The 13821-nt window shown below is 50.0% G+C and overlaps 1 protein-coding gene across 2 annotated transcripts; it reads right to left on the bottom strand.

Moving 5' to 3' along the window:
* Positions 1–3833: 3833 nt before the first annotated feature.
* Positions 3834–12254, bottom strand: C1QTNF2 (C1q and TNF related 2). Of its 2 annotated transcripts, none has more exons than XM_048064784.2 (3): positions 11935–12254; positions 7234–7482; positions 3834–6034 (listed from the first exon to the last, which is right to left on the bottom strand). In XM_048064784.2, the coding sequence occupies exons 2-3, from the start codon at positions 7472–7474 to the stop codon at positions 5421–5423; spliced, it is 855 nt and encodes a 284-aa protein (XP_047920741.2). In that variant the 5' UTR covers positions 7475–7482; positions 11935–12254; the 3' UTR covers positions 3834–5420. The 2 variants fall into 2 exon arrangements, with proteins under 2 accessions (XP_047920741.2, XP_013034039.2); XM_013178585.3 differs by having other exon boundaries at positions 11939–12252.
* Between the last annotated feature and the right edge of the window lie 1567 nt (positions 12255–13821).

Genomic DNA, 13821 nt, shown 5'->3' with positions numbered 1-13821 from the left:
TTTTCACTCCCTAACGTACTTTATTAAGTCTGTTTTTTCTGTTAGGCTAATCTTTTGTAATTTTAGTGTTATATGTTCTATGAGAAGGATCTGAAGCCAGTACTAAATAAGCAGCAAGAAGGCACAGCCAGGAGCAGTGAGATAAGCAGGGCTTCTTCTTTCAGCAGCATTAAACTGTTGTGGTGGGACTTACAGAGAGGGGCCCAAATCCACTCTGTCCTGTCCCTTCCCAGTATGAGCACTCACGGGGCTCAGCAGAGAGGGGCTCATCTAGCAAAAGACACACAGAAACAAACAAACAAACAAACAAAAAAACAGTGAGCTGCTGCCGGGTGTGTGTCCATGCCAGGCTATTGAGCCTGTGACAAGACAAGGAAAGAACAGCCCTTTGGGTTCTATTCTGATACTTGAGGAAAATACTGCTGCTCTTTCAGACAGTTTTATTGACCAGCCTTTAAATGGCTGCTGAGTTTTCCTTCCTGCTGGCACAGAGCGGGACAGTGGCTTGCTTGCAGCTCTCCTGAGGGTGCTGAGATCCATGACTTCATGGGCATGATGCCGGCCGTGGGTAGAGGATTGTGGGCCCTCTGCTTCCCAGCGGCCTGCTGTACCTCAGTGCTGTGCCCAACAACTGAGGCAGAACCAGGCCCCCTGGATTTCCCCTGGGACGTGCTAACTGGAGCACCGGGATTTCCTCATTCCTCTTCCCAGCCACTGGTTTATGTGGCGACAGGAAACTCAGAATTTACCCTCTCTTGCAGAAGTCTTCCGCTTCCTGACCTGCCTGTCAAGCGCCCAAGGACACTGCCTCTGCACCACAGGTTTGCTGAAAAATGCCATGAGGAATCTCAAGCTAACTACAGGGTTATAATAGGATGGGACAAGAGAACCATTATCATTTCCCCACAGTAAAATCCCTGGTGCCACATTTGGGGGCCAGGCCAGGGCCTGGGGGCAGCTGAGGCAGGAGCGCTGGGGGCTCAGGGCCCTGCAGTCACAGGCCTGTGATGTCCAGATGTAATTTGGCAGCTTCTGCTGAGGGACCTGGGTCACTTCAAGTGCAGAAATGTTCCTTTGGCAGGGGCTGGTGTTACTTAGCAAGGCAGCATTGACACAATCTGGAAGAACAATGCCTTTTCTGTCTTTAGCACCGGGGATGCTCACTGTTGGGTTAACTGGTCTAAATGGGCACGGCAAACCCATGTGCTAATAAACCTCATGATCCTGTTGTGTAGACAACCCCACAAGGGGAAAACAGGCTCTGGGAGACCGAGTTAAGGGATCAGAAGCAGCATCAGACAGTGGGGTTTATCCTGGGACTTGAACTCTCCCAGTGCTGAGTGCTTCCCAATTTTCCAATATTTGTGCAGAGTGCTGCAAAATAACAGCTTTGTCTGAGCTGAAAGCAAGCCTGACCCTGCAAGGTACACCACTGCATGGTGTTGGGATGGACATGGGAAGGGGAAAGCCCTGTGGTAGCAGATATGAGCTCCTCTGGCAGGAAACTTTTTGTCACCATGGAGGGGACCTGGGCAGGTGTGTCACAGCCACGTCTGTGCTTGTCTCTAATGAGCCACAAGATGAACCTGCTGAGCCTTTATTGCTGAATGAACACAAAAGGTAGATGCTGCAGCTACCTTTCCTCACCTCCTCCTGGCATGCTGAATGCCCAGAGGGACTCACCTGTGACAAAACTTGGAGTAGAAGGCAGCAAATGGCAGTGCTGGTGCTCACAGTGCAGGAGGCTATTGCAGTGTAAGAGGTCTTGCATGAGGGTGGTAGATGCAGATGGCATCCTGCCTTGGTCAGCGTGTTCCTCCCTCCCTCCCTTCCTCCCTCCTTCCTGACAGTATCTGCCCATGTGTTTGCTTGGCCAGGATGTTCCCAGCTCTGCTTCCCCTGGGATGGAGGTGCTGGGAACTGCCTGGGCTGGAGCAAGCAGCCTGTGTGGGAGTGGTTCTCTCCTGCGAGAGCTTGGCTGTGAAAGCCAGAGCTCTTTATGTGGTGTTTTTTTCCAGAAACTCCTGGAATATTTTATTCCTGGAATAAAATTTTGTTAATCCCAGTCTTAAAAATAAATAAATAAAGCTGCCTGGCTGGAGGAAAATGGAAGCACAAACCGAAATGCAGCCTGAAGATGCCGAAGCAAGCCAGAATGTGTTATTTCTGAAAATCTCTGAAGCCTGAGCCAGTCACTTTAGGAGAGGGGGGGAAAAAGCCCCACATTCAGTGTTCCAGTGGTCGGCCTTGTGATGACCCAGTCACTTGCTGCCTCGCCAGCTGCTCTTCCCTCCCTCTTCTCCTGGGGAAACAGGAGGAGGGAAGCCTGCAGCTGCTTAGAATGATTCTAGTGCAGGATTGGGCTGAGTGGAGACATTTTGTTCAGCATGCAAGTTGCTTTGTTTGCTTTTAAGGCATGCTAAGAGGAAATTAATCTCTTTCACAGAAACCTGCGCAAGAGTGTATCACTTCAAACACTCATGCTTCTTTCACAGAAATAATTGATGCATGGTATCTATAACTGACTGCAGCCCAATGGGAGGTTAAATAATCAGAGAAAAATTAATACAGAGGAAGCTGTTCCTCTCCCTTTTGCCTGCAGTATCTGAAAGGGCTGAGTTTTCCCTCGTGAGTCCTTGATGGCAGCAGATCTGCAAGGGCTGGGGCTAAGCCCTGCAGCACAGAAGCCACGCTGTGACCTGGTGTGGTGGCAGGGGCAGTTCCCAAGGGTCAGTGTGAGCATGGTGGAGCCAGTGTTCCTGGTCGGCAGGGAGGACCTCAGCCCCAGACTGAAAGCAAGCTGTATTTTACTGAGCACTTAGCGGGGGGTCAGGGGGTTTCTCTGTCGTTTGCATTTTAATCTTCCAGACATAGAGACTCATTTGCAAATTTTCTTTTTCACTAGACAAAAAAGATGCTTTGCCAGTTAATAACTCCCATTGCTTCTCATCAGGGGAAGCCAGCTAGGGTAAGCCCTCAGAGGACTGATAAGGGGAAATGCTCCCTGCTGGGGCCTTCTGAGATAACAGAGGACAACTGGGAGTTTAGCCATATAGGATGGTTGATGGTTCAGCTGAGCTAACTCCTGACTGCTGCTTTCCTTCCATGTTCCTCTTCTCAGTCTAGGTCCCCACAATGCTCTCCCATCCCCTCCCAGCTCTGGCACCTGCATTGCACCAAGTGGAGTCACCTCAAACCCGGTGAAAAACTAACCTGCCTATACATCAGAAAAACAAAATCCTTTTGGGAATAGGTGACATATTGAATTGAGTGGGGACAGGACTGCGGAGGGGAGCACTCTCTTGGCAGCAGTCCCGCCACCTCCCTCAGGCTGCCTTTAACATGGTGCTGGGGAGCTGTGTCAGGGCAGAGACTTGCGGGCACGTTGGCTCTGCCCAAAATCTGTCCTGGCCCCAGCTGGGCTCCTGGGCTGTGAGGGTGGGAGTGCAGGGCTGGGCGCTGGGAGAGAAAGGCAGTGCTTGAACTGCTGCTGCCTTCAGGAAGCTGCCTGCAAAATGCACCCCAGGACATCCTAAATGACAGTCTATAAAGTGAAATGTTATCTGAGCAGCCACTGCCAGGGAAGGGACACCTGCCAGCGAGGTGAGCAGCTTCAGGGGAATGGACAGATCCTATTCTTCCACCTTGCAGATAGTCTTGGATAGAGAGCAGAAAAGTGGGGTCCTTGGCTTATTGGCTTTGGAGGGGAGAGATATTCTCTTGGCACCTGGCCCTATGAAATCCATCTCTAAAACTAAAAGTGTCTATGGAATGTGTAGCAGTTCTGAAATAACTTCTAGAACACTGCTTTATTAGTATCAAGGGTATTCCAGTATTTTTGTTCAGCTTTATTTTTATAAAATGTATTTGAAATTATTTTCATAAGATGTAACACAATTACTGTAGTTCACGAAAATCATGCAACTATTTTAATTTGTAAAAGTAAGATTTAAAAAAAAAAAATCTTAATTTTTTCTTATGGACTACCCCTTCAGTGCCTGAATATGAAGATTAGAGGAGCTGGAAATTCGTATGAAGTTTAGCGAAGTGATAAAGGAGCCAAGAAATATGAATGTGGAAACCAAGAAGATGCATCTGATAGTGAGGAAGTGACTCCTTCCATCTGGCTGCTGAGATAGCCCTCTGTTACAGGGTGGATTTGACATCCTGGGGCAAGGCAGCCGAATGGGCAGCTTGATAGCAGGAGAACTCTTCTTGCTATGGTAATAGCAAATCCTTTTGGAGCACATCCCTGTATTAGCTGATGTTTGGGTTGGAAAGGAAAGCAAAGGTCAACATAGCAAAAGCAAAAAGCTCAGCTTTTGACTTTTCTGCCTCTTATTTTTTAAATACCATTTAGCACCAAGACATTGATTTTAGAGTATCTGTAATATTGACATACAAAACCAAAAAAACAAAGCATATCGGTAAGACCAGAGTCTGTGTGTAGCCTTAAGCCCTTGAGGAAGATCTCAGCAGCACCACAAGTATCTCCTTCCAGCAGAAGCTGCCAGGGATGAAGGAAAAACTGGCAGGAATCAAGAAATGGGTGTATTACTCAAGCTGTTTCTGTAGTGAAGGTTCATGCTGTCTCAGAAAATTCAGTCCTATCTGCGAAGTTCCCTCTCTGCCAAGGGAAGGAGGCTGGCAAGTATTTGGCTTGCACAGCCAAAGTCTGTCTCTGGTCATATCTTATCAGTGCTCGCCTGAAAGCCAGCGCAGGACCCCAGCACCACTACGAGCAGCTGAAATCTGAGAAATGCCAGCAGTGCTCGATGCAACAAGATGTATCTTACCAGGAGTTTTACCTTCAGCCTTAAATGAGCTCTCTCCTTTGTGGCACGTCCTGTTTAGACTGGATGCCTTTGCTTATTAGTTCTGATGAGGCTGAGAGTTACTGGCACTTTTGTAACAGTAGCTGATAACTTCCTGACTTTTAGGAAGCTGGTAAAGTGTAACAAGGCTTATTGTTGTTATTATTATTATTATGATTATGATTATTGGGGGTGGGGGGCAGAGAGGCACTGATACAATCTCCAACATCAATGGCACTTAGGAGCTCAGCTTTCAGGAAATGATTTTTGATCTCCACGCTTTATAATAATACAATAATGAAAAAGTTCTGCACCAGTACTTGAGTTACATGTCCTTGGCACGTTTGGATGGTGGTGGGAAAACATAACGGGTAGCTTCAAGGTTTAGAGACTCATGAGGTTACTTAAAGGTTGTTCCTACTAATCCTGGCACACCCTGTGGACTAGTTGGTGACATCAAGTAAATATCTAAGGAGCCAATACAGGCTGTTAGCGCGAAAAATGTGGAATGATATAACACCACACATGTCCATGTACAGGCTACACTTTGCGGGACTGAGGTTGCATCCATTTCCTATTTTTTTCCCGATGGATTTGTTTCTCGCTCTATATTTCATTGAGATAATCTTGATCAGGATAGATCAGGAAGCCAGTGAATAAGCTGTCTGTCCAGTAGGGGTCATAAAAGAGCCCGTTTTGTTCAGAGTAAAAGATCTGCAGCCATACTTCATCCTCCCGCTTCAGAGAAAGGATGGTTGATCCAGAGGCAACGTCGTGGTTCCCAGTGTTGGCGTCGAAGGTCTTGATCCGGTACTGCCCGTTGTGGACCAAGCCAATGGCCAAATGTTTGTTGGCCAAGGTGATATCATAAGTGAAGTAGTAAATACCTGGGATGCTGCATATAAATTTCCCACTGGAAGCGTTGTAATGTCCTCCTTCGTTCATAAGGATCCTGTCAAATTTGATGGGCAGCCTTTCCCTTGGGTAGCTTTTGGAGACAGCCACAGAAAAGGCAGATTTGGCTTTGTTGGCATTACAGGTGCAGGGTCCTGGCATGCCAGTCTCACCCTTGTTCCCTTTGGGTCCTTTCTTTCCCGGTGCTCCATTTTTTCCAGGATTGCCCTTTAAACCCTTTGGTCCTCGTGGGCCTGCCTTGCCGATAGCTCCCGCTTTCCCCTTTGGTCCTGGCTTGCCTGGGTTTCCTGTTCTGCCCTGTGGACCTGGAAGACAAATAACCTTATAAACTTTTTAGTTAAATATGGCGAGTGGAAAGGGATTATATCAATTTAGCAGTATGTTTTCATTTGGGAGGAAAACCTTGCTAGTGAGAATCCCGATGAAATACCACCTGGGGCGGGACGTGTCAGGACTGATTAACCACATTAAGTAGCTGGCATGATAACAGGACTCGGGAGCAGGAAAGCCTGTCCTCTTTAAGGACCGAAAGGCTGGTTCAGTTATCTGACTCACTTGAGAAAAAGGAGTAATAAATTATAAAGCTAGCCGGGAGAAAGCTTTAAATCTTTGGGTTTTGAAGGAGCTGGATGGGTTTGTGAAGCTTTTGGAAACTAGCTTTGAGCAGATGGGTACATTTAATCTTCTGCCTATTTTTTTTTACATTTAACATGAAACTGTGTTGTAAAAAAATGGATTCTAGGTGTAGAAAAATGCCCAGTTTAGCTGGGATCTGGGCCAGTTGTGAACCAGAAGACACCTGGTGCAGGGACTGCCTTGAGATGGGGAGCAAGCTGGGCTCTGTCACAGTGGTGCTGAAACTGCTGGTGAGCCCTGAGCGTGGTAGTATCTGATACAAGAAAATTTCAGGGGGATTTATTTTGTGTCTCTTGATCTGCTGTAGCGACAAGATTCAAATGCAGCTGCGGCTGGAAACTTGTTCTCCAGAGTCTGTTTTGGGGGTGAGAGAAGATGCAGCATTGGTATGGTGGTGTTCTGCTGAGCCAGGAGGGCGCTCTGGGGTGGCAGCGGGAGATCAGCGGGTTCTGACTCCTGCGGGTCCTGATGCTCACATTAAGGTCTGAGCTAAATGGGAATCCCACCTCAGGATTAAACTAGGGTTGACATTTGCTTTGATTTAGGTGGAGCAAGGTCAGAGCAGTGTCTGCTACCCTGTTAGAGCGCTCTAGGGAGCCAGTACTAAATTTTTGCTTCTGAATTTGTTTCCCTTGAAAGCAGCAATCCAAGACCAGCCCTGTGTCTCTTGGCTAGGGCGCATGTGTCAAAACAGGGAAAATCTCCCTCTGGGGGAAAACGTGCAATATTAAAATGAAGATGATAAGAATTACATGCAGCATTAAGACTCTATCAGCAAAAATATATATTTTGGAAGGTTTTGTCATGGTGTTTGGGATGATGCTTTTGTATTTTATTCTTATTTCCCAAAGAATTTCTTCCCTCTTACCTTCATCACCGTGCTCGCCTTTGTCCCCGTCCTTGCCATCCTTGCCATCTTTCCCCGGGAAACCCATCCTGCCGACCGTCCCTGGAGCACCGGGAGCACCGGGAGGACCGGGGGGCCCGGGGGGGCCTGGCAGGCTGCACGCCAGCTGGGGACCCTCCTGCAGCGCTGCCTTGGCAAAGCCCCCGAGGATGTGGTTTGCCACGCAGGGCACGGTCCAGAGGAGGAGGACAGCAGAGATCATGGCGCAGCCTGTAGAAATGAGATGGGGGCGGAGATGTGCGGGGAGCAGTGGGTGAGGGCACGGCAGTGTCCCCTCTGCCAGGCCTGCGTGTTGTGGAGGCTCATAAAAATGGAATGTTTTTTGGCAGGGCAAGGAAGCTGTTTGTTTTGGAGGGATGCAAATTCAAGGCTTTTGCTCAGGGAATTTTCCAGGTCTGAGCAATATTTTCTTTTCAAACTTGCTCTTCTCTAAACTCCTATCCATGACCACCCATCCTTTTTCCTGCTCTCCCACCTTTCTCATGCTAATGTACCTGGCAGCTCCAGCTCCTCTCTGAAGTCTGTCTGTGACTGTTTATCTATGCGCAAGGAAGGACTGGGACAAGGTCAGAGTCAGAAATGATGTCTCTGGCCTCTCACACAACCTCCCCAACCCCTTCACTGCTCTCCTCCTTTACCATTCCCCTCCTCTTTGCCCTTCCCTTCTCTGAAAAATAAGCCATTGTTTTAAGCATAGAATATAGCAAGGGGGGATTTTCTGGAGCATCCTGGGCTCTGCCTTCATTCACAGGAGGGTGCTGGGCCCCCTGAGCTTGTCTGACTCCACTCGCGGACGGGAGGAGGGTGTTCTGACAGGAACTGATTTCTGAACACAGCTATTCCCATGGAACTCCCGGTGATGCAGAGCAGTTATCCTGCAGTATAATCTCCCTCTGGACGTCTGTGTGTGGAGCTGTTTGCAAGGAGCTGTGCACAGAGCAAGCCCTCTGCATCTTGAAGCAGCACTCAGGTGCACTGCCAGCTGAGAGAAGATTCTCAAAATCAGGCTGATTGACACGAGCTCATCTTCGTGCACAGCCTACCTGAGACCAAACGCTAGAAGAGTTTAAACTAGAATTTGTGTTGGTTCTGCACATGGTTACAGCTGTAGTTAAGAAGAGGATTTCCCCTGTGTCATCAGTTTCTGGCTACCCGTGGGTGCAGTGCTCGTGCTGTTCCCTTCCCAGTTCTGAAGGATGCCGTGCACCTGGGGGTGCCCCAGCTGGGGGTTTTCCCCCTCCCTTTGCCAGCAGGGGAAGTGACAGCCATGAGCTGTGGGCGCTGACCGCGGGCTGCGGCAGAGGCTGATGGGGTTGGGCTGTTTTCCAGTGGCCTGGGTGTAGAAACGAGCTGGTGGCGGGTGAAAGGCTTCCCCTGACCCAAGCTCTTTCTTTGCGCTTCCATAGTTGGAGTAACCCTTGAAATGAAGCCCAGAGCCTAAAGCTGCCCCTTACAACTCTGGCCAGTTCATTGTTTGCTCGGTAGCTCTGTGATCAGTCAAGGTGAAGCCAGAGGAATGTTTTAAAGGTGTTAGCCACCTGTCACTTTGGTACAACTCCTGTCCCCCAGGCTAAGAGGTACACATGCTTATACGATGGCAAAGACTCCTGTGAGATGCAGTCTGTCCCTTACTGCAGCCACCCTGTACTGTAGGAGGCTCTGAAAGCCATCCACTTGTGTGGGCATTCTTATCACATCCTCAAGTCCTAAACGAGCTAAACACAGAAGCAAGGCTTATAAAGCAAGAAAACTGCCTTTCATATATTTCTTCGTACTCTGGTGCTGGAGTAAATTTACAGCTAAACATAAAAGTGACAGATGGAGGAGTTGTGACATCCCAAACCTCTCATGGGCCGTTTGGTCGGGCAGGGTCCTGCTTGGTGTCAAGGCAAACAGTGGCGGGCTTTGGCTTCTCTCCAGCGTGTTCTGCTTAACTCCGGCACTGGGAAGGAGGTGTTCAAAGCACCGTACGCATTGCACGTTGCCTTAGTGCTCTCCCTTGCTATCGGCTCCTGAAGGGGGTGGAAATGCACATTACATGCTCCAAATCCAGCCAGCAATATGCGACACGTTAACGCTGAGTGGGAGCCCCCCGTCCTGCGATCCGTGGAATTAGGACCCTGCGGAGGAGTGGGAAATGCAGAACAGATCTCCGGGCTGGGGCTGCCTGCTGAGCCGGTCTGTTCTTCTGGTCTCTTCCGCTTTTCTTATACGCAAGTTTATTTGCTGGTGAAAAGTGTTGGTTTAATGGCCTTGTGAGACCCAAACCACAAACCGGTATTGATGTGGACAGCTATATAAAGACTTCTTGCTCACAGAAAGGGGAACAAAGTGCTAAAATGCCTGCGGAGCAGGGAGATCCTAAGGGAAGCTCCATCCCCACTTCCCAGTAACCACCTCAAATGGGGCAGAAGAGAAGGGAGAGGCGTTTGGAGATGGATGACACTAGTTGTGGCAAGGAGATATTTTGTTGTGGGGCATAACCAAGGGGGTGGGAAAAAAAAAAGGTGGGACTGCTTCATGTAGAGGAGAAATGAGTACGAGTGAGCACAAGGCAGAGGGCAGGGCACCTTCTCTTAACCTTTCTTAGCGCAAGTACTTCTGTTTACCCTCAAATAACCCCAGTAGTTAACCCAATGGGATAAAACACAAAATACCCCGAGGCTAAGAGGTTTGTAGAAACAATACTCGAGCGGACGGGGAATATTTGGCTACCTGGAGCAGTGCTCTGGTGCAGCTCCCGAGTCAATGGTAATTTTTGGCTCTGCAAGACCTCTTCATCCCACACCACAGCAGTGTGTGTGGGGTGGGAGCATGGTCACATTCACAAGAGAATCTATAAATAATCTTTTAAAGAAATCTCTTTGAAAGAAAACAAACCCCATGCTGTTCCACCTTAAAAGGAAAATTGCTCTTCAATGCAGAACATATGATGAGCTCCAAGAAGCAAATTGGAAACAGATCAGCATCTTTCCTCTCCTCGGCACAAGCAGTAGATCTGGCACTGAAGACCAAGCAGCACAGTTTCAGCTGAGATCTTGCTGTTATAGTAACATTTTAATTAATGCCTTTTGTAATAGGGTCTTGGAGACTTAATGGCCATGACAAATACATGGTGTGTGGGTCACAACCCCCCACCATGCCCTGGAGGCTATGAGAGCTGGTGGTGGAGCACTGCTTGGGTTGGAGACAAGTCAGGGGTGGATGTGGTGGAGATGGTGGAGCTGAGTTGTTCAGAGGTAGAGCTCTTGGAGGAAAGACCCTCTGGGCTCCCAGGTGCTGGGCAGGCTCCAGGCTGAGGCCCCAGGTCCTTATCCCAGCTGGGTCGTTTGTCTTCCAGCCTCTGGGCTCTGAGAGAGGCTCCAAAATGTACTGTGAATGCAGGAAGCCTGAGCTGGAAGGATGCAGCACAGGCAGGGGGAGTGACAGGTGTCCATCAACTGGGATTTAGATACAAGGATTCCCTGTGTCCTTCAGCTGAATCCACAGAAATTGTTGCTGTGGCACCCAGGGCATCCCCTGGGGCCAGTGCAGTCCCTAAAATAGTGCTGTGGAACCCCACGGGATAATTTTGGGGGATGTTTGTGAAGAAGCAAACTGGGAAGGAGATGGCTTTAGAAAGTGTTCACTCGTGAGTCTTAAAGCATGGCTCTACAGAAAATGTGTCAGGCTTCTGTGGCCCGTGGAGCATTTCTGCGAGGGGACTGCTGTCTAATGGCTTTTCTGTGCATGCTGCTTGTCCCCAGAGCATCTCTGTCACGTGGGAGCCCCCTCCCCAGGAGCTCTGTCCCCACAGGGCTCCTTGCAGACCCTGCTCCTGATTGCTGGCTTGCAGCAGCTGGAGGTGGCTCACAGAAAGGAGCTGGGGGGGACACATCTCTCGCCGTGTCCCCCTTTGGCTGCTGCAGCATCCCTGCCCTGAGTGCCTGCTGGAAGCCCCCGTGCAACCACTTCTATTGCCTGAGCTATTTCTGGAGATGTATGTGCATTTAAAAAGGGCATCTGCAAGAAACAATTTTGCCCATAGGAGTGAGCCCCAGGTGCAAAGGAGCAGCTGTAGCTCCTGGTGCTTGTGGGGCGGCTGGGCTGAAAGCACACCGGAGGTAAAGCCCCAAGGGTTTGCCAGGCGTGGTGGCCAGACGGTGGATTTTGGCCAGGGAAGCCACCTTGTGCAGTTCCATGCACCTCTGCATGGGGAGCAAAAGCTGGAATACATGCATTTAATTTCTGATACAAGCTGATGAAGTAGCTATAGCAGATACAAATTTGATTTTTTCCACAAAGTAATGTCAAAGGAGATAAAGGGAAGTAATGAATCTCCTGCACCCAAAATAGCATCACCTCCTCCGCTGCAAGCAGCTGCAGTGCCTGTGCCAAGCCTTCCCCAGCCCCAGGACAGACCCGTGGCACAGCAGCTGCTGCCTGGTACCGCAGCGAAGGGGGAGGCTGTGGTTTCGGCTGGGCGAGGTGGGTGCTCCTGCTGGAAACCCGAGGAATGTTTCCTTCCCAGATGGTTTCTTTTAACTTGCCGCTGCTGTCTTTATGGATTCCTGTGCAGGCACTGGAAACCTGAGTGCTTCATCAGTTAGACCTTATTTGGTAAGTTTCCCAAGTTAAGGTTAAGAGGAGGAGGGAAAAGAAAAAAAGGAAAAGTGAACTTACTCACCCAGGCTGATCTCTTCAGCGAGATCTCGACAGGCGCTGGAAGCCCGCACGGTTTTGCTGCTGTTTTGCTGCAGATCGCTGTCACACAGCAGAGCACAGAGCCCGTCCTGCCACGACAGCGTCCTTCTGAGGGTGCTCTGCAGTCCTCACTTCTTGGCTCTTTTGTCTTTATTAATGTTTTACCCCGTTTTGCATGTATCACTAGCTTCCTGCAGCAGCTCTAGGCTTTGGCTCCACTTTGCCAAAGGCATAGTTTTATTATTGTGTAATGGGTCCGAGCCTCTTCCTCTGTCACGTGGTGTGGGCAGAAAGCTTTACGCACACATGGCTGGAAAGCTCTCGGTGCCTGGGGAGCCTCTCTCCTCTCTCCTGTGCAGTCTGGGAGGAAGGCTCAGGAGTTTGCCTGGGCCGTTTCTGGGAGGTTCTGCCTCTGCCATAGCCACTGCCCGTACAGGCAGAATTTGTAAGGGTACAGGGACTGAACCAGGGAATAACGTAGAAGCTTGGTCCTAGAGCACTAGCAAGGGAAGCAGATCTTATCCTGAGGGTGGAAGCTCACTTGTTGTGTCTAAAGTAATTTAGACAAATCAGTAAGGGCAGATCACTCCAGGCTTGAAGTAAAAGACATCACCATGAAGCAGCAGCTTTGTAAATGTGAGTTTTGAGAGAAGACAGCAGATGCTTCACAAGTGCCCCAGGTGGATGTGGGAGACAAGACGTGGAGACCTCGACACCAAGATGTCGGGGCAGGACCGTTCCTGCCTTTGGAAAGGGTGAGGGCTTTGTTTTAAGCTTGCAGAGTAATTGTGAAGCCCTACCAGTTGTTGAAGATAGGCAGTAACGCTGGAAGTGGTGCCTGAAATGGGCGCTGGGCCACCGTGGGGTGCCCAGCGAGTGGTGCCAGGAGGGCAGCGGTGTCCTGGGGCCGTCCTGTCCCACCGGTGCTTCTGGCTGCAGGCTCCTGCCCTGCCCAGTGCCTGGGACAGGCGTGTGCTGGTGGCTGGGCTGCAAGGTCAGCCAGCAAATGTCTTCTGCTCAGTGCAAGTCCTCTGAAGTACTCCACAAGCTTCGCTCCTTCTTATGCCAGAATTCATCCTTAGCAGAGCTCTTTTTTTTTTTTTTTTTTAAAGCTTTGCCCTGAACTTGCTCTCAGAACACGGTTAGAAAGGTTTTAGCTGCATTTATCTGCATTAGAGACATAACATAAAAATGAAGTGTGTCTGCACTTCGCTTGGTGAGCTGCAGTCAGTGAAGCTGCCCTGGAGGGGCGGGGATGTCTCACTGACGGAGCCCAGGGCTGCTGCCGTGATGTGCTGGCAGCTCAGGCACCAACACACAGCACAGCAGTGTTGCACAGCATCATTCAAATATTATAAATATATTATAAATATATTGTCCTTGATGGGGCCCTCTCCCCCACACACAGGACCAGCTTTTCCCACCCTGAGTGGCTTTGCGCTGGGAAGTCCCTGGTGCAGGAGCAGCCACGTGCAGAGGAGCCGTCAGCACAGCCAGCACCAGGAACGAACTGAGGTGGAGAAACCCAGCAGCTCTGCTGGGAAACGCGAGGCAGGACTGAGGCAGCTGCAGCTGCTGGGGGTTTGAGGCAGCGAGGGCCTGACCTGCTTCGGTGGCGTGGGGACGCTGCGTGGGGATGCTGCGCCCGCCGACACCGAGCCCGGGCCTCAGGCGGCTCTGCTGGCGAACGTGCTCGGCAGCGCTTCAAGGAATAACTGCACTGCCCGTCCGCAGGGAAACACAGCAGCCCCGGCACGTGGGCCTTGGCTCTTCTTTGGTTAGCTGGACACTGCAGGGAAGCGTTACAAGAGATGGTGTCATGTCTCTGCTGCTTCTTAACGATGGGCTCCCTGCAGGGACTGGCAG

This window comes from Anser cygnoides, chromosome 14, assembly GCF_040182565.1.
Source record: "Anser cygnoides isolate HZ-2024a breed goose chromosome 14, Taihu_goose_T2T_genome, whole genome shotgun sequence".
Taxonomy (NCBI): Eukaryota; Metazoa; Chordata; class Aves; order Anseriformes; family Anatidae; genus Anser; species Anser cygnoides.
Note: the sequence above shows the minus strand (reverse complement) of the source record. Positions and strands in the feature narration are given on the sequence as shown.

Excerpts from the sequence above, each read along its gene's own strand:
- C1QTNF2 (XM_048064784.2), bottom strand. The coding sequence starts at position 7,474 with ATGATCTCTGCTGTCCTCCTCCTCTGGACCGTGCCCTGCGTGGCAAAC. Across the intron at positions 6,035-7,233 it reads AGGCGAGCACGGTGATGAAG|GTCCACAGGGCAGAACAGGA; the intron begins GTAAGAGGGAAG and ends TTTGTCTTCCAG.